Raw genomic sequence first — 24,046 nt, forward strand, 5'->3', positions numbered from 1 at the left:
CTATTTCATTTTGGGATGTCCCAAAATATTGTCCTGTTTCTAAAAATAAAAGTCATTAATTTACTAATTCAATTTTTTGATAAATTTATTTAAGGGTAGTTTTGGAAACTTATACATTTTTAAAAGGTAGACAAAACAATAAATGATGTTCCCTTAAAAAGTTTGACTTTTTAAACAGGACAAACAAAGTGGGACGGAGGGAGTAGTATATTACCACCTTATTTTTTATATTTTTTTATATTTTTTTGAGAATGACCTTAAATTTAAATTTAAATATATTGCATTGTGAGTATGCATTAGGTTAGTTCTATGTGCATTTAATGGTAGTGAAGTCCAACATGCTGAAATTAATGTTATCATTATAGCTAGGAGGCATAAGGCGTCTCGGTAGGTTGTAGATCCTCTTCAAGATTGGTAATTTTTTTGGATGCATATTTAATTAAGTTTTCCTAATTATGTGAAAACCATCTGGTTTTGTGTGTGTGTGTGTGTTTTTTTTTTTTTTTTTTAACTATTGTATCTAAAAATTTGATGAGGAAGTGTGCAGCAATTGTCTAAATTTTCCTTTGATCATGCTAATTTCAAGGTTGCTTAAATAACATAAAATTATATAAGATAAACAAGGAATTGCCAAGATACCTATGAATATTGAAAGTCAAAAGCCTCCACTTCGCATTGTCTTGAAGAATGAATAGTGTGCAATCCCCAAAGCTATATAAGGGTACATGCGTTCTTGGTTCAGAGGTTTTGATCAATGAAACTGGTACCTTAAAGCATAGAATTTTTAGGTTTGCTAAACCAGTATTGAGATTTGTAACTTTTTTTTTGATAAGTAGCCCATTGCTGATTATTAAAAGATGGGCTATTCAAATTAGCCCGTAATACAAAAATTATGTCTAGTGGTACATTTGTCATCCAGATTGACAAGGGAGGAGAAATAATTACTCTACTTGCAAGTGAGTGAGCAACCTTATATATTTTAAGTTTAGTAAAATATGGTACTCCTTCTATTTAGAAAAAAACAAAAAAAAAAACAAAAAACAAAAAAGTTTTATAATTAAATATACATGTGTGTGTGAGTGTGACAAGTTCACAAAATGAGTGAATGATAAGGATTAGTGCTTTGGTTGATAATAATTTTTGGACAAAACTAAGATACAATACTTTATGTGTTGTTTCTTAAATTCTCATTTTAAGATTTAGCTATGTGACTACTTAACTAAAAAATACAATTTTATCCTATAAGAAATAATTCACATGACAAAATTTTAAAAGGGGAACTTAAGAAATAATACTTAAGTCTTGTCTGTAATCTTTTCACCTAACTAGCTAAATTAAATAATTTCATCCTAAATGTAAGAACTGAAATTGGATTGGTCCCAAAATAGGATTGGGCTCAAATCTAAGCGGCCCAAACAATAAATTTGTAGAGCGTGGATGGAAGAACTAGATCTATTCCACAAGAAAGACGATTAAATTTGATAGTTTAAGACTGTTGAACACAAATAAGATTAGAAAATCTGTCCTCAGAATAGCTCAAGGAGTTTGTATATATGGTCTTGTTGAACAATAAATTTATACAAGAGTCACCACCTTGTTCTTAGATAATCCTTTTTTTTATGCCCCCCTCTTTAGTACATATTTCCATGTTATATATTCTAGTCTTGGTGTCGCCCTTACCACACAAGTATAGGTTAGATTCGGGGAACTTCTTCCTGTCCCATCCAGCACTTCCCAGAACCATCAACTTGTAGCTGTAAGGTTGCTTGATCACTGTTCAGACGTCACTTCCACATTAATGTGGCCAGAGAGTTGATTGGGAGTCATTTAATGCGGAGGTAGCAACCTTTTGAAGATATTTGTTGCCCTTCTCCTTTCTTATCCCTTGTTCGACGTCTAACTCTTTAGTGATGGTGTAACTCTGAAGTAAGTCCATGATGATATGGCACTCGAACTGACCTCGGACACAAGTTGCCGAGATGACTTTTATCCTCAAATGATTGTTGGACTTATCTCATATTATCTCTACTCCTCTCTTCACTCCGTTCTCCTTATAATCTTATCTGGATCTCCTCGGATGGTCTAACGTCCTCGGATTGGGCCATAGGCCCAGTTAGTACTGCCTTAACAATACTTACTGACTAACTGGCCCCCACAATAGTTCCTCAAAATTTTTCTTTTCAACTCCTCGAGAGGAAATGATGATTTTGATGTCCTCAGCCCATCTTGTTTGTGGCCCTATTTTATATTCCTGACCTCCTATATGTCTTTTTGCTTGCTCAAGGCACGCTCCTGACGTTTTGGCGTCCAAAGCATGCCAGCATTAAATTTTGGCGACGCCCCTGTCCCCCACGTTCAACGGTAAGATGTAAATCTAACGGTGGAGGGTTTTTCTTGTTTTACGAGCAGAAACTTCCCGCTTGTAACTTCTGCGCTACTATAAATAACTTTTCAAATTAATTGTCTCTCTTACTTTCAGCAATCATACAATCCTAGAGCTCATACATTGAACTTGTCTCTCTCTTTCGTTTCCCTGTGCATCTACAAATATTAGAACTTTGTCCGAGGACCCTCTTTCAAACCTGTAAGTCTTCTTAAAACTTTTTTAGCTTTCATCTTAAACTTGTTAATTTTTCTTCGAAACCTCTTAGGAAAATGGGTAAGTTCCAAAGTTTGGTTGAGTCCGAGGAGGGTATGAGAAGTTTCAGGGCTAAGTACAGGATCCCACCAACAATAGGCGTGAGGTACGCTGCTCAGGTGGAGTGGGTTGGCGCTAGGAAAACAGGGGAGGTGGTCATTCCCATGATTGCATTTATAGAGGGTGGGATGACCATTCCCATGGGTACTATTACTAGGAATTACCTTAGGTTTTTTAGGTTAGCTCCCACACAGTGTGCCCCAAACATGTTTAGGGTCTTGGGAAGTATAGAAGTTTTAAACAAAAGAATGAATCTAAACTTGACCCACCATGATGTGAATTGGGTGTACAATCTGCCCAACTTGAAGGGGCAGGGATATTACCTCAAGTCGAGGCATCCTGCAGTAAAGTTAATCCAATGCCTTCCCACTTCAAACAAAAATTTAAAAGAGGACTTCTTAATCTTTTCTAGAGAATGGCACGATGGCTTACCTTGCCCGACTGAGGAGGGAAAACTAGGTGGGGGAATAGCCGTAGATTCATGAATTTTATTTTGCATTTCTTTTTCGTTTACCAACGTCCTCGTCTCTAACGGAACTTTATTTTAATTCAATGATTTTGTAGACAAGCGTACTACTAAGCCCAAGCTCAGCTTAGTTAACAAAGCCAGCTTAGATAAAATCCTACAAGCCGAGGTGTACGTGAATGAAGTTGACGGTCAACTCCAAGCAGCCCATCTAATTCTTGGGTACACACCACTTTCATTCGCATTCCAAGTGCCTAAGTACGTGATCAAGGCTCGCGACCCTCAACTCTACCGCATCAACGTTGCTTTCAAAGGATTCATTGTTCCAAAGGGTATCCCACTCCCTCAAGATACTTCCCGCACCCAACCTCTTTTTGTGGCCACTCCTTCAATTGGAGCATCCTTATCCCAGCCCGTTCTCGAGGAAGAGGAAGGAAAGGAAGAAGAAGAAGGAGAAGAAGAAGAAAGAAGCTTGGAGGAGGTTGTGGACTTGTTAGACTCCTCGGACGAATTTGAGGTTTTCAACCAGACTCTACCTCTCGAGGACATTTCTGAAGCAATAGGTGTCTAAAGGAAGCCCCAGAAGAGTTTATTGGAGCTGATAGAAAATTAGCCTGGGAAAGGTGCATCGGGGAAATCTACACAGTCTCAGATTCCCCCTCCTCTTCCTAAATCTCCTCCTCCTACTCATCACCAAACTCAGCCACTCAAACCTGAACCTGCCAAAAAGAAAAAGGGAGCAGAGAGATAAAGAGGTGGTTGAGACCGGAAGATCCCATTCGACCCGGGAGGATGAGGCCCAAAGAGTTGCGAAGCAGCAAAGGGTCAGCCACACTTCACAACATGGCCTGGATAGGTTGGACACACAGCCTCTAGAGCCACGAGCGTGGCTCCCAGCACCAATGCACGGTGGGGAGCCCCTGAGGGATGATGCATCACTCAGGGACTTCAACGGTGGCATTGGGTGCCACGTTGCCTCGGCCGTGGAGGAGGCCTTGCTGCTCCCTAAAGACATGGCCGAGTTGAAGAACATGAGGAAGAATGAGGTTTTCCTCAACTGCAAAAGATATTTGGGAATGGTACAATGTTAACCTCCTTTCTTTTTTTACTTACAATTATTATTTGTAGACATATATCTTTTGTTGGCTATGGTACTAATCTTTCCTCCTTTTTTTTTTAGGCTATCCAAGCCATTTTCAGGCTGGAGGAGATCACTAATAATTGCTACTAGCAGTTGGATGATGAGAGGAAAAGACGAACGGCAACTGTGCAATCACTGACTATCTCTGAACATAGCAATGCTGACCTGAAGAAGAAACTGACCAAGGAGCAGAATGCTCGCCGTAGTGCTGACTCGGCCTTGGAAGGCGCGGAAAGACAAGCCGAGGACCAAAGGAAGTGACTGCGCAAGACAACTGACTAGTTGACTGCAGCCAGGGAACAGATGGCAGCGCTCAAGAAGCAACTTGAAGAGGCCCAAAGGCTAAAGGATTAGGCTGAGAAGGCAAGGATTGAGGCCAAGAAGGCTAAGGACGAGGCCGAGCAGAAGGGTTACGACCTTGGAGTAGCTGAGATTGAGGAAACCCTTAGGGCAAAGGTCCCAGCTGTGTGTCACATTTATTGCTCCCAAACTTGGGATGAAGCCCTTAACCGAGCTGGGGTTGAGGCTTCATCTGAGTTGAGGAAACCAGAAAATGTGTTTTACCCTTCTGCAATACAAGCCTCGGACCTTCCTTTTGCTCAAGATGAGGTGGCTTTTATAGTTATGGGTTCGAATAAAGAAGTACAGCCTCAAGATCCTGTTGTTCCCGGCCAGCAAGAGCCAACAAAAGAAACTGATGCTTCCTAAGAGCTACCCTCGGCCAAGGCTGCAGTTGATCCCGAGACAGGAGCAGCTTCCCAAGGCTTCCAGCAAGACTTGGCTTCAACTGTCTTGCCTACCGAGGGAGCCTCTAAAGATAAAGAAGGAACAACTACTTCAGAGGCAGATAACCTGGCCAACAAAACCTCCAAGCTCCAGATCAAGTTGAAGAAATGAGGATTGCCTTGTAATATAATTATGACTTTTGTAGAGGGTTTTGTCCCCTTTTTTTTGACATATTTTAATGAAGTACGCATTTTTGAACTCTTGAATTCGTTTGAGTTATTGTTCATTTCATTTTTATTTGATCTGTTTTGTTGTCTTGGTTTTGAGTAGTTTTCATCTTGACTACCTTTTGTTTGTACAAGAGAAAAAACATAATTTACACAAGCTTTTAATTGGCAGTTAAAATGGATGATAACCATTGAGTCTGTAACATCACATAGATATATTTTGGATACATATATATCCATTCTAACAAGTTTAACCTTAAGAAAACGTCCAAAAGTTTGATTAAATAAAGTTAAGTCCAGAGCACCTCAGTATGCTTTAAATGATTCTCACAGGCTTATTGGGGTTTATATCTTTACTAGGTAATTACAAACCCTATGATCCGAGAATGGGAATTAGGGGTTTACTCCCTTTAAATGCTCAAGTTTATGTTGCACTAGCATTGTAATAACAAGAGGCTGTATTAATTTCTATTGAACCAGCTTAATGCTTCAATAGACGTCATAAAATGGATTATAACCATTGAGTCTGTAACATCACATTGATATATTTTGGATACATATATATCCATTCTAACAAGTTTAACCTTAAGAAAACATCCAAAAGTCTGATTAAATAAAGTTAAGTCTAGAGCACCTTAGTATGCTTTAAATGATGCTCACAGGCTTATTGGGGTTTATATCTTTACTAGGTAATTACAAACCCTGTGATCCGAGAATGGGAATTAGGGGTTTACTCCCTTTAAATGCTCAAGTTTGTGTTGCACTAGCATTGTAATAACAAGAGGCTGTATTAATTTCTATTGAACCAGCTTAATGCTTCTATAGACGTCATAAGGTATTAATTTCCACTAAATTTGTGGTATGAGGAACTTGACATAACTTAGTTTCTGTTTAATACTTCAATAGATGACATAGGGTATTAATTTCCACTAAATTTGTGGTCTGAGGAACTTGACATAACTTAGTTTCTGTTTAATACTTCAATAGATGGCATAGGGTATTAATTTCCACTAAGTTTTTGGTCTGAGGAACTTGACATAACTTAGTTTTTGTTTAATACTTCAATAGATGGCATAGGGTATTAATTTCCATTAAGTTTGTGGTCCGAGGAACCTGACATAACTTAGTTTCTGTTTAATACTTCAATAGATGTCATAGGGTATTAATTTCCACTAAATTTGTGGTCCGAGGAACCTGACATAACTAAGTTTCTGTTTAATACTTCAATAGATGTCATAGGGTATTAATTTCCACTAAGTTTGCGGTCCGAGGAACTTGACATAACTTAATTTCTGTTTAATATTTCAATAGATGAGGAAACACATGACATATGATCAGGATAAACTAAAAGAAAACTGAGCAGGACTATTTTTTATTAATAATAATACCTCTTTAGATTATTTACATTCCAAGGATGGAGTACAGCTTTTTCATCTAGGTCTTCCAAATAATAGGCACCTATTCCTACCACTGAAGTAATCCGATAAGGTCCCTCCCAATTAGGCCCCAATTTTCTCCAGGTTGGATTCTTGGTGGTTCCCAAAACTTTCCTCAATACCAGATCTCCTACAGCCAATGGCCTCAGCTTTACATTGGTATCGTAACCTTGCTTGAGTTTATGCTGGTAGTAAACCAGTTGGACCATTGCATTCTCCCTTCGCTCTTCGATCAAGTCCAGACTTTTCTCCAACAGCCCATCATTACCGCCCGGGGTAAATGCACTAGTTCTCTACATTGGGAAACCAGTTTCTAGAGGGATTATGGCCTTGGCTCCGTATGTCATTGAGAAAGGGGTCTCCCTTGTTGACCATCGAGGCATTGTTCAATACGTCCAAAGGACATGTGGTAATTCCTCCACCCATTTGCCCTTTGCGTCGTCCAACCTCTTTTTAAGTCCATTCATTATAACCTTGTTAACAGCTTCAGCTTGCCTATTCCTTTGAGGATAGGCCGGAGTGGAATATCTATTCTTTATCCCTAAGTCAGAACAGTATTGTCTGAATGCTTTACTATCGAACTGAAGGCCATTATCCGAGATAAGGGTGTGGGGAGCATCGAAAAGAGTAATAATACTCTTCCAGATAAACCTTTTAACATCTACGTCTCTGATATTTGTCAAAGGTTCAGCTTCGATCCACTTAGTGAAATAATCCGTGCCGACCAGCAGATACTTTTTGTTTCCTAGTGCTTTAGGAAAAGGACCTATAATATCTAAACCCTATTGAGCAAAAGGCTAAGGGCTAGAAAGAGGATTAAGAACTCCTCCAGGCTGGTGGATGTTTGGAGCGAATCTCTGACATTGGTCACATTTTCTAATATACTCTTGCGCTCCTTTCTGCATATTTGGCCACCAGTATCCTTGAGTGATTGCGCTGTGAGATAGGGATCTTCCCCCCGTGTGACTTCCGCAAATTCCTTCATGCAGTTCTTTTAGAAGTGAATCGGATATCTCGGGATGCACACAAAGCAGATATGGCCCAGAAAAAGAACGTTTATACAACTTTTTGTCTTCGGACAACCAAAACCAAGGAGCTTTCATTCATATTTTCTCAGCTTCTATTTTCTCCTCAGGCAATATATCGCTTTCGAGGAATAGGAGTATAGGGTCCATCTAGCTCGGCCCCAAGTTGACTTGATGGATCTGGAGCAAGTCCTTCCTTATTAGGGTAGGGGTGCATAAATCCTCAACAATTATCACCCGAGGCAAATTCCATGCCGAGGAGGTAGCAAGGGTTGCCAAGGAATCTGCATGGGTATTCTCACCTCTGGGAATATGTGAGAAATCAAAGGATTCGAATTTCGTTTGCACACGCCTAACTTGACTCAAATATTCCTGCATTCTTGTATCTCGGGCTTCCAGTTCCCCTTTTACCTAGCCGACAATCAATCTTGAATCTGAGAACACTTCCACTGTCTTTCCGCCCATTTTCTGGACCATAGTCATTCCCACCAGCAAAGCTTCATATTCCGCTTCGTTATTTGTAGCCGAGAAGCCCAACCTTAAGGACTTTTCAATGATGATCTTTTCAGGGGATACCAGAACTAGCCCCACTCCTGCTCCCCGTTGGTTTGCTGCTCCGTCTACATATAATTTCCAGGATGAGGTGTCTTGTGTGGAAATTAAACCAATCGATTTTTCATCCATGCCATGTTGCTTCACCTCTACTTTTTCTAGAAGTTCAGCGAACTCGGCTACTAGATTAGCAATGACCTGGCCTTTCACAGAGGTACGTGGCATATATTTGATGTCGAAAACCCCCAAAATCGTGCCCTATTTAGCAATCCTCCAAGTATAATCTGCATTTCTAAGTATGGATTTGAGCGGTAATTGAGTTAGAACCACCACGGTGTGCGCCTGAAAATAATGGGGGAGTTTTTGTGTAGCGTGCACTACTACCAAGATAGCCTTTTCTAGTGATAAATACCGCACTTCGACTTCATGAAGTGACTTACTTACGTAATAGACTGGTCTTTGGATGCCACTGTCTTCTCGTATCAGAACAAAACTTAGGCATGAGAGGCCACCGCCAAGTAGGCAAACAGGACCTCATCCACCTCAGGGCTGGACATGATAGGTGGCTGAGATAAGTACTCTTTCAGTTGCTGAAATGCTACAGCACATTCTTCAGTCCACTCAAACCCTTTCCACTTATGCAGTAAAAAGAAAAAGGGTCTACACCTATCGGCTGACCTAGATATAAATCGGTTCAAAGCAGCAGTCATCCTTGTCAGTTTCTACACCTCCTTGGGATTCCGAGGTGCTTGTAAGCTGTTAATAGTCTTAATCTGATCTGGGTTCACCTCAATTCCCCTGTGAGTCACCATGTATCCCAAGAACTTTCCGAAACTTACACCAAATGAACACTTTGAAGCATTCAAACGTAACTTGTGCCTTCTCAGAATTCCAAAGATGCTCGTAAAATCTCCCACATGCTCGGATACCACTTTACTTTTTACAACCATATCATCGATATAGACTTCAATGTTCCTACTCAATTGTGGTTCGAACATCTTAGTCATCATCTGTTGATAAGTAGACCCTACATTTTTCAAACCAAAGGGCATTACTTTGTAATGATAGTTTCCTATGGGAGTAACAAAAACTGTCTTTTCTTGATCATCCAATGCTAACGGTATTTGGTGATATCCTTGGAAGGCGTCCAAAAAGCTCATTCGTGGATGACCTACTGTTGCATCCACCAACTGGTCTATCCTTGGCATAGGAAAGGGATCCTTGAGACAAGCCTTATTAAGGTCCGTGAAGTCCACATACACTCGCCATTTTCCAGTCTTTTTTTTCACCACCACCATGTTGGCTAACCATTGAGGATAAAAAACTTCTTTGATAGCTCCTGCCTGCTTGAGCTTGACCACTTCATTTATGACAGGCTCAGTGTGCTCTTTTGATGGATGCCAAGGTGGCTGTCTCTTCGGAGTAATGGAAGGATTAACATTGAATTAATGACAGATGAAGCTTAGGTCTATACCCGGGGTTTTATACGCGCTCCATGCTAACACATCAACATTTTCTCTAAGGAATTCAACCAATTGCTCCCTCTCCTACAAAGGAAGTTTAGCCCTAACCTGAAAGAATTTCTCCGGATCATCACTAACGATTACCATCTCTAGATCTTCGCATTTTGCCTCATCGGCTGGTCCATTTAGAGGTAATGCCGGGGTTTTTGATTGTTATAAACCATTATCCACGGTGACTGAGGTCTCAGCCTCTGATCGATGTTGAATGGCTACTATTAGGCATTGTCGGGCTGTAGCCTAACTCCCTACTATCTCTAGAACCTGGCTTCCGGATGGGTACTTCACCTTTTGGTATAGAGTAGAGGAGATGGCCCCAAGGTATGAAGCCAAGGTCTGCCCATAATAGCCGTGTAGGGAGAGAAAACATCTACAACGACGAAGTCCACTTCCATCACATCTGTACTGGTCTGCACAGGCAATCTGACCTGACCTTTTGGGACAACCATTCTTCCCTCAAAGCTCACCAGAGGAGAACCGTAGGCCGTCAAGTTTTCAGGTTTCAGATTTAGCCCCCTATACAAATCAGGGTACATTATGTCAACAGCACTGCCCTGGTTAATCATCACCCTTTTCATACCGTACCCACCAATTCTCAGCGTAACAACAAGAGCATCATCATGAGGCTGTATGGTTCCAACTTTGTCCTCATCTAAAAAACTCAACACTAACGGGATGCCCAACTTGGCTCTCTTGGGTATTGAGCTTGACTCCTCGGCTCAAGAACGGGATGCCGACATTACCCTGGAGGGACAAGATCCCGTCCTTCCCGGGGCAGCAAAAATAACATTTATTGTGCTAAGGGGGAGTTTCGAAGAAGCATCTCCGCAAAGCTCTGAGCTCGCTTGGCTTACTCGAGCACTAGAATGATGCAAGTGTTGCTTCAACTTCCCTTCTCGAACTAACTGGTCTAAATGGTCCCACAAATTTCTGCAATCCTCAGTTGTGTGTCCATGATCCTGATGATAGTGGCAATAAAGGTTCTGGTTGCGTCTCATAGGATCTCCTGCCATCTTATTTGGCCATTTGAAGAACGGTTCATTCTTAATCTTCTCTAGTACTTATTGCACTGGCTCTCGAAACACATCATTAACTGCCTGAACATTGGCAAGTCTTGACTGCCCAACAAAGTCTTTCTAAGGTCGGTTATTATTATACTAGTCCGACCTGAAATCCATCATCTCTTGAGGGATCATCTTAGCCTTTCCCTTCCCCTGCAGCTGGTCTTCTTCTACTCTTCTGTATTTGCCAATCCGATCCATCAATTAACGTACACTAGTAACTGGTTTACCAGTCAGAGATTTCCTCAAATCATGCTCGGCTGGAAGAGCAACCTTAAAAGTACTAATGGCCACATCATCGTACTCTCCTTCTATTTCATAAAACATTTCCCAGTATCTATTTGAATATGCCTTCAGAGTCTCACCCTCCCACATGGATATAAATAATAAAGATCCCAGAGGTCGAGGGACCCTACTGCAAGTAATAAAGCGAGCACCAAAAGCCCGGGTGAGTTTCTTGAAGGAGTCGATAGAGTTCGCCCTCAAACCGTTGAACCACCTCATTGCCACCAAGCCCAAACTAGATGGAAAGACCTTACACATCAAGGTCTTATCTTTGGAGTAAACAGCCATCCTTTGACTGAAATGGCTGATGTATTCTACCGGGTCTGACCGACCATTATAAATGGTGAATGTGGGTTGGTGAAATCGTCGAGGAAGGTTCGCGTTCTCTATGTTCCATGTGAAGGGTGATTTAGAAACTTGACTCAGTGCCTTATTCATAGAAATCGTTCCCTAAGCCTTTACAAGGCGGGCTTTTGTACCTTCGTCTACATTGGTGCTCTTCTTCATAGGAAAAGGTTTCGCTAGGCGGAGTTCTGGACCTCCGTTTGTAACTACCACCATTTGTCTCTTCAGAGGATGGTTTGGAACCGGACGGTGAACGTCTTCGTCGAGCATGACGTAACTCTCTCCTCAACTCGTTGATTTCACGTTGCATGTCCCTGTCATTCTTTGCATGTGAAACATAACTCTTCCTTTGAGATTGAGTTTTACTGGTACGAGTTGTGTGCACACTTCCCTCACGACCCCCTCTCTGTTCGTGGCCCCTGCGTGGATTGCCATGCTGGGAACCCCTTGATTCTGCTTGATGTAGATCAATAGCTATCTGGTGTGGTCCTGTTGCTGCTTGGTGTGGTCCTGTTGCTGCTTGGTGTGGGCCTGCCTCCTTCATCGTGAACGCTGTAACTGAATCTCCTTTAGACTAGATCAAGCTCTCCTCATAGACGGCGCCAATTGTAAGGACTGAAATTGGATTGATCCCAAAATAGGATTGGGCTCAAACCTAAGTAGCCCAAACAATAAATTTGTAAAGCGTGGATGGAAGAACTAGATCTATTCCAGAAAAAAGATGATTAAATTTGATAGTTTAAGACTGTTGGACATAAGTAAGATTAGAAAATCTGTCCTCAGAATAGCTCAAGGAGTTTGTATATATGGTCTTGTTGAACAATAAATTTATATAAGAGTCACCACCCTGTTCTTAGATAATCCTTTTTTTTTTTATGCCCCCCTTTTTAGTACATCTTTTCATGTTATATATTCCAGTCTTGGTGTCGCCCTTACCACACACGTGTAGGTTAGATTCGGGAAACTCATTCCTGTCCCATCCAACACTTCCCAGAACCATCAACTTGTAGCTGTAAAGCTGCTTGATCATTGTTCAGGCGTCACTTCCACATTAATGCGGCTAGAGAGTTGGTTGGGAGTCATTTAATGTGGAGGTAGCAGCCTTTTGAAGATATTTGTTGCCCTTCTCCTTTCTTATCCCTTGTCTGATGTCTAACTCTTAGTGATGGTGTAACTCTGAAGTGAGTCCATGATGATATGGCACTCGAACTGACCTTGGACACATGTTGCCGAGATGGCTTTTATTCTCGGACACTTGTTGGACTTATCTCATATTATCTTTACTCCTCTCTTCACTCTGTTCTCCTTATAATCTTATTTGGATCTCCTCGAACGGTCTAACGTCCTCGGATTGGGCCATAGGCCCAGTTAGTACTGCCCTAACAGTACTTACTAACTAACTGGCCTCCACACTAAATTTGACAAGAATAACCAGTTTCTTTAAATAATAATTCACAATTTGAAATTAGATGGTGCATTTATTTATTTGCTTAATTTGACAACAATGCACGAACAATTTTACTTTCAAGGTTTCAAAGTTCAAACTCTAGGTTTTAGATGCAAAAATATAAGCTGTACATTATGAGCTAGGGAAAAAAACACAAGTTGAAGTCCAGAACACTTTTGTATAGGACAAAAAATCTATTTAATAGACACTTATGAATCAATTTTATATGTTAGCTAGATAACTGAAAATAAGTTATGGTTAACAATTATAAAATGCACCGAAAAGTTATCTTCCAATTTCCAAAATTTTCTATTCACTAATATATTACTACTTGAAATACTAATATATATATATATATATATATATATATATTTTTTTTTTTTTTAAATCAAGATTCTCAAGTGTATGACATCAAGTGTGTGACATCAACCCCACTAATACGATCTTATGGTGGTATAAAGTAAAAATGATGCTTGCCTCCCCACATGAGTATAAAGCAATATTATATGATTATAAATAAATAAATCATATTATATTATATGTGCCACAAAATAACAATGATTTTTAGCCAGATATTGCTTATATTAGTAATTCACTTTTAGTCCATAATTTCCAGCAACAAGTGTCTTTTTAACCCATGAATGATGAGTTTTAGTTAGTTTAACTAGTAAATTTTTTTTGTTGTCAAATAAGAGATTTAGAATCTAATCCCTATTTATACAAAAAAAAAATCAATTAATATTCTTATTTGATGATAAAAATAAATCATCAAGAATAGATGTAATAAGTTAAAATTATCTCTAAAAAGAATTTACTAAATTAGCTTAATAAAATTTTCAATCACATGCCAGCTGTTATTTTTTTTTTAGCATTTCTTTGCATCTTCAACATTGAGACTTATGTAATGCAAGTGGCTTGCTATAACAACCCCACATTATATATATTCAAAAGTCAAAACCCATGAAATTGTAGCTTTTTTTTTTTTTTTTTTTTCATTACGTTACGCGTATTGTTATGTGCACAAACTGATCTAGAATTTGTTTAGTGTGGGAATCTTCAAATTACCACGTCATCTTTATATATTTATTACATGGTATATGCTAGGGTTTTGACTTCAAAGAATCAAATGCCAAGAAATATTAGAAAGATATATATATATATATATATTGTAGGGACTGGGATCGAGTACTTCTTCTATTGGATGAGTGTTCTAGCGTAAAGTTCCACTAAGGGCTACGTTTCTTCACTAGGGGCTGTGCTTCGTAGCGTCAGTAGCACGGATGGTTCCAGGGGCTTGGCCGAGGAGCTAATCCCCCTAAACCAAGGTCCCATGCCATAGCCGAGGGGTTAATTCCCCCAACTACTTAAAAAATCAAGTTTTGGACAGAACCAAGTTATTGCATGGTCCTCGGACTCAAACCTATGGGGAAACCAACTACTTAAAAAATCAAGTTTTGGACAGAACCAAGGTATTGCATGGTCCTCGGACTCAAACCTATGGGGAAACCAACTACTTAAAAAATCAAGTTTTGGACAGAACCAAGGTATTGCATGGTCCTCGAACTCAAACCTATGGGGAAACCAACTACTTAAAAAATCAAGTTTTGGACAGAATCAAGGTATTGCATGGTCCTCGGACTCAAACCTATGGGGAAACCAACTACTTAAAAATCAAGTTTTGGACAGAATCAAGGTATTGCAAAGTCCTCGGACTCAAACCTATGGGGAAACCAACTACTTAAAAAATCAAGTTTTGGACAGAACCAAGGTATTGCATGGTCCTCGGACTCAAACCTATAGGGAAACCAACTACTTAAAAATCAAGTTTTGGACAAAACTAAGGTATTGCATGGTTCTCGGACTCAAACCTATGGGGAAACCAACTACTTAAAAAATCAAGTTTTGGACAGAACTAAGGTATTGCATGGTCTTCGGACTCAAACCTATGGGGAAACCAACTACTTAAAAAATCAAGTTTTGCACAGAACCAAGGTATTGCATGGTCCTCGGACTCAAACCTATGGGGAAACCAACTACTTAAAAAATCAAGTTTTGGATAGAACCAAGGTATTGCATGGTCCTCAGACTCAAACCTATGGGGAAACCAACTACTTAAAAAATCAAGTTTTGGACAGAACCAAGGTATTGCATGGTTCTCGGACTCAAACCTATGGAAAAGTCAGCTACTTAAGGAGAATTCTAAGTTGCTCAGTCCTCAGACCAAATACCAGAAAAGGCTAAGGCTATGAAGGTCATTAGGAAGATGGCGAAACGCCTTATTACTCAGCGACCTGCAGGGGCTGTTCATTTTGGGTTATATATCCTCGGATGATTATTTCCTACACGGCACCGAGCATTCAGCCATCATCTCGTTCAAGTTTGGGATATACAACCCATTTTCAGGTCGGCGTTATTATGCCAGACAGCTCTAATAAGCTCATCATAATATATTTTTCTTTTTTCTTAGTAAGGGTTTCTGCCCTAAGTATAATTTGTTCAAATCGGCATTATTATGCCGGGTAGTTTCAATAAGCACAGAGCAAGATCTTTTTATTAACTGGGATTTCGGCCCTAAGCATCATTCAAAATATAAAAATAAAAAAAAAAGTCATATGGTAGTACGTCTATTCATGGCATAACCATTTCAGAAAGAAGAGGTAGAATATACAAAATAAAGCAATGTTGACTTTTATTAATATAAAGAGGTATTATAGCATACAATGAAGGGCTTAAACAAGCCTATATAGAAAACAAATTACAAAAACAATAATAATAAAAAAAAAAAAAAAAAAAAAAAAAAAAAAACAAAACAAAACAAACAAACAGCCAGAAGTCTTTTTAAGCTCTGCTCCGAAGTCTTTCCAAATTCTGCCCCAGTAGCACCCATATTGAGAGGAGGACCTCCCTTGGTGGAAGAGGAGAAGAAGAGGAAGAAGGAAAGACACCAGGATGGATCTGGTGATGGGAAAGAAGAAGAAGGGGAGGCAAAAGGAGGCACCAGTGAAGGAAGAGAGGAAGAAGCAGAGATATTTTGTCCCTGCGTCAGTCCTGACTCCTAACACGCTGGTGCCATGTTAGCTATGCTCATAAGAGAGCGGCTGGTACTGATAATGGGTGACCCCAGCTCAGTCGCACCAAAAGTTTGACGCGACGAGCCCCTGCTTCGGATTTTGGCTGAAGGGAGGATGAGAGGTATCTTGAGTCTCTGCCATCCTTGCCTTGACCAAGCCATCTTAAGTTTCGGAGGGACAGAACGCTTCTGAGAAGGATGTGATCTTTTCATCCCCACTTCTACTTCAAATGTGTCACACTATAAGCTTTGGCTATGCTGATAAGGAAGACTTTGAGCACAGCTTGAGGGTTGAGGCTTTAGGAAGGTTAAAGAGTCTTTACGCGAAGGGAATACCCTATCGTTTGGCTTCTTATATGGAAGGTGAATTCAGTGGCATTTAATCCGTACGTATCTTCAAGAAGATTTGCAAGTAAGGTAGCATCTGTTCAACTCCCCAATGTCATCTGTAACTGTCAGATTTGATTGGCCTCGTAAAGGAAATTTATTAAAGACGCGCCTCGTACACTGAAACGATAGGAGCGCATAGTGTGTAAATCTAGAAGAATGTCTCGTAACCCGGCGTATTTCCTAAGTAGATAAAGAGACACCAACATTAATGAAGGGCAGAGCTAAACGAATTGTAATAAAGGCTTGGCATCACCAAAACCCTCCTCTCCGACTAAGAGGTCGGACAGCAGGATTTTTAGGGGCTATTGTGGGGCCCAATAATTTGTGGCCCTGGCCCATTTTTACATTGGGGCCCAAGGCCCGAGTCAAGGAAGGGTATAGCCGAGGATGTGTAATAAAAGTCCAAATAGTCTTGAGACATAGCTGAGGATGATTCTGCCCTCGGCATATTCGAGGTCCCCTTGGAAGAAAGGGTAAAAACGGTATAGGAACAGTTTGGGAAAAAAATCTAAAATATCTATGTCAATAGAGAAGGAGACGCTGGATAGTATAATGACCAAGGACAAAGGGAAAGCTGTTATTACTGCCATTCAATACTCTGCACCTGACAGAGCCATGCTCTTCAACTTTTACAACCACCCCCAACCACTCTAGGTATGGGCTAACAGGACAAGTCTTAAGTCCTAGGAAATTGAGCTAACACGTGGACGCTGGTAAGATGATGAATGCCCATATAAAAGGATAAGAGAGGCAGTGTGAGAGGGGGGGGGGGGGACAACCTGTCCTCCCAACCATGGTGTCCTAGAAACAAGGAGAATAAGAAGAGCATAGAGCTCCCCAGACTCCTCGGATGAGATTCACTGACCGAAGCCAACCCGAACTACCGTCCAGTGACCAAGACCTAGCCTTTCAAACTCACGCTCTACTAATGATATTGTTTGGGCCCTCTTTACTTACGAGCCCAATATTATCTTGGGGTCGTTACGAATTGAGTCCCTACATATATATATATATATATATATATTTTTTAAAAAAAAAATCAAGATTCTCAAGTGTATGACATCAAGTGTGTGACATCAACCCCACTAATACGATCTTATGGTGGTATAAAGTATAAATGATGCTTGCCTCCCCACATGAGTATAAAGAAATATTATATGATTATAAATAAATAAATTATATTATATTATATGTGCCACAAAATAACAATGATTTTCAGCCACATATTGCTTATATTAGTAATTCACTTTTAGTCCATGATTTTCAGCAACAAGTGTCTTTTTAATCGGTGAGTTTTAGTTAGTTTAATTAGTAAAATTTTTTTGTTGTCAAATAAGAAATTTGGAATCCAATCCATACTTATACAAAAAAATCAATTAATATTCTGATTTGATGATAAAAATAAATCATTAAGAACAGACGTAATAAGTTAAAACTATCTCTAAAAAAAATTTACTAAATTAGCTTAATAAAATTTTCAATCACATGCCAGCTGTTATTTTTTTTAGCATTTCTTTGCATCTTCAACATTGAGACTTATGTAATGCAAGTGGCTTGCTATAACAACCCCACATTACATATATTCAAAAGTCAAAACCCATGAAATTGTACTTATTTATTTATTTATTTTTTTCCATTACGTTAAGCGTATTGTTATGTGCACAAACTGATCTAGAATTTGTTTAGTGTGGGAATCTTCAAATGACCACGTCATCTTTATATATTTATTCCATGGTATATGCTAGGGTTTTGACTTCAAAGAATCAAATGCCAAGAAATATTAGAAAGATATATATATATATATATATATGTATGTGTGTGTGTTAATGTTTGGATAAAAAAAAAAAAAAGCTCCTCCATCTACTATATAACTTGTTCTTGATCCTCATATAACACCAACTCCAATAATGTATTTCCTGCTAATTTTATATATACATATATATATAGGATACTGTCATGGACATGAAATGTGTACTTTTTGTGACATGCTATAAGCCTATAATTAATCCTTTTTTTTTAAAAAAAAATCCTTTTTGAAAAATCATATAGTACTAAGCTTGTATATAGATAAAGTTGAGCCATTGTTAATTGGCCCTTGATAATTCATTATAGGGGTTGGTGTTCAAATTGGATTCTGGTTTTGATTAATTTATCATAAGGGGAGGATAGGGATTTTTTTTCCCTTGAATATTGAAGATAGGGTTAGAACTTAGAATAGAAATAATTTTGAATACAAATCACTAATCATACCATAGTGTTGACTAATCATTTTAGTAATGTGAAAATGTAGGTGGGCGTTGGAGGTTGATCTTTGGTCCAAATTAGAGGGAAATGGTGGGGTTCATATTTAATGCATTGTGATGGATAATAAATTTATTAGTACTTTATTATGCAAAAAAGTGGAAGTGTTGCTTCTTTTGTATTGCACATCTTTAATAGTGACATGTATCTAACAACTAACCTTTTCTTGTCCATTCTCAACATCATTAATTAAACTTCCCTATTTCTTGGGTAACTAGAGTATGGAATTCTTGTAACATGAACCATATATATGTTGTACAACATGAATCATGTTGCATTTTTCTATCTAGTATTTAATCATTTTTCCTTCTCATGATTATATTCTATGAGACAACCTAACATACGTCTCCATAAGGTAAAACTTAGGGTTATATAATCTAAAATAATATAGAATATAGCATCTTTGAACCACATAAAAAGTTAGCAAACTTACTACAATACTTGTAGTTATACTATATATTGTAAAGGACTTATTCACAAAAAAGAGAAAAAGCAATAGCAAGTGTATCAAAGAAATTGAAGTTTAGGGTTTTCTCTCTTAGTGGAGACGGATAGAGGAGATTGCTTTAAGGTTTTCAAAGATTTTGTCTCTTATATATATATATATATATATATATATAAGAGACTCCTGTTAGGACTCTCTCACTATTTCATTTTAAATATTAAAATTTTTTAAAATTAAAATGATGATATGGAAAATTGTGGGAGTTTCAAAGGCTTCAGTTATATATATATATATATAGATTTGTGGAGAATGATCACTGCAAAAAGGATTTTTTTTTTTTTTTTTTTTAATGAAACTGAAAAATAAATAAAGGGAAAAGTTAATGAAATTGGTTTAAAAATTATTTCTAACCCAATTGGTATTGTGATATTGTCTCCATAAGCTTGATTGCCAAAGTGGAAATCTCTTGTTCATACTTTTACTTCCTAAAGATGGAGTCCTAGTTCCCGACAATTAGAGACCCCATGGCCCATACTCACTGTATATGCTCAAAGTCAAACTGAACAAAATGAGTGATTCTGAAGGAAACTTTAGCCATCACTTTGACTTTCTTTTTTTTAGAGATTTTTACCCAAAAAATAAGTTTCATTGGGATATTTGGCAGGTTGGTGTTAGATGTAATAAACTTCCAGACAAGTAATTCTTGATCTGTTAGATTTTAATTTTAGCTAGGTATTTTCATAATTTGTGGCTGTGCTCCTATTTTTTTTTATTCGATAATTTTTATTTATTTTTTTTCAAATATGACCACTAAAATTTTAGTGAAGGCCAGTGATGTTGAAACTTGAAACTACAGATTTTTTTTTTCTTCTGTTAAAACTTGAAACTTGAAATGAGAAATTTACCACTTCTGTTAAACCTATATATAAAAATGTCACTTAAGTCATTTATCTTCTTTTTATCGAAGGATTAAGTCATTTTTCTTATCAAAAGAAAAACGCTAGAAAAAAAAAAGGCTGTAATTTGTATTTGGATAAACTTATTTTGATCAACATAATTTACTTATCGTATAAAAATATAGTTGTACATTGACAATGCAAGACATACACTGTGAAATGAATAATACATAAAATATTTTTAATGCGAAAATAAGCTAGGCCAAAGGAAACTTAGTTTTGGCGGTGGGGTTGGCGGTGGCCAGTGGGGGCCGAGAAATTGGCCAGTTTGGGAACCAATTTTTTCAGGATGATCCACAGATTCCCAGTAAAGTAGAATTCAACTCACCATGCACAAACAAACACCTTTCTTATTTTGTTTCTAAGCACCTAGTTGACCATTACGTGACAAAACCCAAAGACGGTTTTATCGATGATATAAAGTATTGCTGTTCTAAATTTTCCAAGTGAGTCCCACTCCCCACAATCTTTCTTGTGCAAAGTTGACGCAAGTCACATAATAACCCCAATTTCCATGTGGGGTGAAGCCGTGTAGGTAGAACTGCTGGAACTTGTCGAGTGGATTTTCTACTCATCTAGAACATTTGACTGCACTTGAATCCTGATGTTTGGCCAGAGTTGAGTAGTGATGCTTCATCAAATGTGTTGTGTTGTGTTGTTTACTCATCTAGAACATTTGACTCCACCCGACTCTTGATGTGTGGTAGGAGTTAAGTAGTTTGTTGTGTCCACGATAATAGTCTCATTAAAGCTTGATTATACACGTAGTATTACTTATTACCATCATGTGAAATATAATTGATGAATCTACACCGAAAACTCTTTTATTCTTATTAATAAAAAAAAAAAACAAAAACAAAACATTTGGCCCCAAAATTTCATGCGCATCCAAAAGGAGAAGGAAAAAAGTTGCAAGACAAAAGATTTAAAAAGCAATCAATATCAGCAGTCATGAAAATAAATGTCAAATTTGCACTGAACATGAAAGTCAATCTTGACGTACGCCTCTCGTTTATCATCTGTTCCCTTCCAATCAGGGTTTATGGTGGATAGCTCTGCCAGGTCAAAGTAAATTTGTGTTCCCTATTTTTAAAGTATCATAGGATTTGGAGGACGTTATCTTTGACTTTTATCCACCTATCTTCAAAGTTCAAACGGGAAATGAACAGCTCTTTGGACTCAAAAAAAATTTTTCTTTGATTTTCTAGAAAATGGTATTTACAACTTTGTAATAATTTGACAGCAATGTATAGTATGGAAAGGACTATAAGAAGGGTATCAAATTAAAATAAGATCTTCTAGAACTTTTTAGGGTTTTTAAAAATCCTATCAAATCTATCAATTATATAAAAATAATAGTATTGAAAGTAAGGATAGCTATCATCAATTTTTATTTATTTAAATTAATAATAACACGATAAAATTTAATTTAATCATTTCAAAATAAATAGATAGATTTTTAAGAGCTCTACTAAAGAGAATTGTAGAGAATCTTAATTCAATAATATTAATTATGAAAACTTTTAAAGAGCATGAGAAAGACTAGTAAAGAGCTCCTTGCAATTCATGGTGGATTAAGTAAGCCGCAGATTTGGTTAGAATAACAAAGTAGAAATTTTTATTTTGAGGGGGACAAAGTTTGGATGCCTAAGAATGACAGGCCCAATAACAAAAGTTTGGAAAAGGAGGAAAGGTATTTAGTCGGAGACAAAAAATTAACTGAATTCACATGCACAAAACTTGACGGAGTGAGATACATTTGTGTGGTCATATAAACTCAAATAAAACACATTATTAATCAATGTGAGACTCTTATAAGGCCAAGATGGTCCTGTCATATAAACTCAAATAAAACACACTATTAATCATTGTGGGACTCAGAGGTTGCACCACCTTAAAGCTAGGGTGGTCTCAGGATCACCTTGACCTGAATTTTTTTTTAAATATATATAATAATTTAAAATTTTTTATTTTTCTACCCTTCAAAAAAAATTTGGGAATACCCTCAATTTTTTTTATACCAATAAAATTAAATTTTGTTCCATAATTTATTATACATTCAGTGGATGAATGATTGCTCGGTTGTGTACATTGAAAGAGATGTAGCTTGTAACATTAATAATGAGACTATTATGCAACGATTTCAAAATATGAAAAATCGTAGAAGGCAATTGTAAACTTTATGTATTTGCATGTTTTTTTATTTTTTTTATTTTAAATTTCAATGTTATCGTTGTACCATACATGTAAAATGTCTTTGCTTTGATAAATTTGTGCATTCTTCTGATATCTTTTTTTTTTTCTTTGGAGATTGGTTTAAAATATTACTTCTAATATTAGATTTGCTCCCCCAAGCTCTCATTAATTATAACAACAAGAAGTAGAAAACCGATAATGGCATAATTACTGTCATATTTAAATAAATATAGAACTAAAATTCTAAGAGAGCTGAGAGTAGAGACTTATTTATTAACTCTCTCAACTCATAATTACTTAATAAATTCATATAAAAAATATTTAATAAATGATGTCTTGAGTTTCATTATTCCAACAAGCATCCAATGTACTTTGAACCATTTGATTTATGATTTATCCCGATAATTAATTCTTATAAACTGTTTGAATAAAAGTTCCTATTTTTATCTTTAATATTATTTTGTAATAAATGACATATTTTTGGAAAACGATAATGTTTTTTTGGGAAAATGGCTTCCTCTTTTGTTATAACAAATGGCTTAATTTTTTTTATTTTGAGCAAACAAATGGCTTAATTACGAGTTGGGAATTGGGAGAGGTCAATTGACATGTCCTTTTCATTGTGTAGCTGGCAACAGTGACTGTTGAGATACTGAAAAATATATAAATGAATGTACTATCAAATTTATTACATATTAATTCTTATAAACTTACCTAACAACTTATGTATTTGATTCTTCCTCAAAAATTTAATAAAAACTTTGTTTACTGTTTTGTATTTTTTAAAAGCAACTTATGTTTTGGTAGTATTAGTATATGTAATAGACTCTCTCTCTCGCTCTCTCTCTCTCTCTCTCTCTCTCTCTCTCTCTCTTATGTTTTGCTAAATAAGATCTTTTTTTTTTTTTTTTTTTGAATCTATTCAAAAAGAAAAAAAAAATTGTAATAGAATTGATAATATCATGACATTTCTTACAAAAGAATATGAAAAAAAATATATATAATGAGAAGCCCAATAATTGGTAATCATCATCTCTCTAGCCTCACCTAAGCACATGAGCTAGTGAGATGATTCCGTAATACTTGGTTGAAGATAAGTAATTATGTAGATATGAAAGAGTTTTGAAATACTTAGGTAGTTATAATTATGAAAGGAATTAGTCAAAATTATAATTATGAAAGGGGATCTAGTGATAATAGGGTGGAATTCACATTTTCTATGATGCCTGATGTCTAGAGTTTTGAGCTATACCTCCCCTATTTACCTAGAAAATATGAGCTAGTGAGATGATTCCGTAATACTTGGTTGAAGATAAGTAATTATGTAGATATGAAAGAGTTTTGAAATACTTAGGTAGTTATAGTTATGAAAGGATTTAGTCAAAATTATAATTATGAAAGGGGATCTAGTGATAATAGGGTGGAATTCACATTTTCTATGATGCCTGATGTCTAGAGTTTTGAGCTATACCTCCCCTATTTACCTAGAAAATATGAGCTAGTGAGATGATTCCCTAATACTTGGTTGAAGATAAGTAATTATGTAGATATGAAAGAGTTTTGAAATACTTAGGTAGTTATAATTATGAAAGGATTTAGTCAAAATTATAATTATGAAAGGGGATCTAGTGATAATAGGGTGGAATTCACATTATCTATGATGGCTAATGTCTAGAGTTTTGAGCTATACCTCCCCTATTTACCTAGAAAATATAAAAGTTAACTATGAAAAAAAAAGAAAAAAAAGGAAGGTTTTGCT

General features: G+C 37.2%; 1 protein-coding gene across 1 annotated transcript; it reads right to left on the minus strand.

Moving 5' to 3' along the window:
* Positions 1-10,075: 10,075 nt before the first annotated feature.
* LOC126722388 (uncharacterized) lies at positions 10,076-10,804 on the minus strand. Its single transcript, XM_050425548.1, has 2 exons — positions 10,535-10,804; positions 10,076-10,417 (listed from the first exon to the last, which is right to left on the minus strand). The coding sequence occupies exons 1-2, from the start codon at positions 10,802-10,804 to the stop codon at positions 10,076-10,078; spliced, it is 612 nt and encodes a 203-aa protein (XP_050281505.1).
* Positions 10,805-24,046: the final 13,242 nt, after the last annotated feature.

This window comes from Quercus robur, chromosome 4 (genome assembly GCF_932294415.1).
Source record: "Quercus robur chromosome 4, dhQueRobu3.1, whole genome shotgun sequence".
Lineage (NCBI taxonomy): Eukaryota > Viridiplantae > Streptophyta > Magnoliopsida > Fagales > Fagaceae > Quercus > Quercus robur.

Coding starts and splice junctions, on each gene's coding strand:
- LOC126722388 (XM_050425548.1), bottom strand. CDS start 10,804: ATGGCAGGAGATCCTATGAGACGCAACCAGAACCTTTATTGCCACTAT. Junction 10,418..10,534: donor CGGGATCTTGTCCCTCCAGG/GTAATGTCGGCA, acceptor GGAACCATACAG/CCTCATGATGATGCTCTTGT.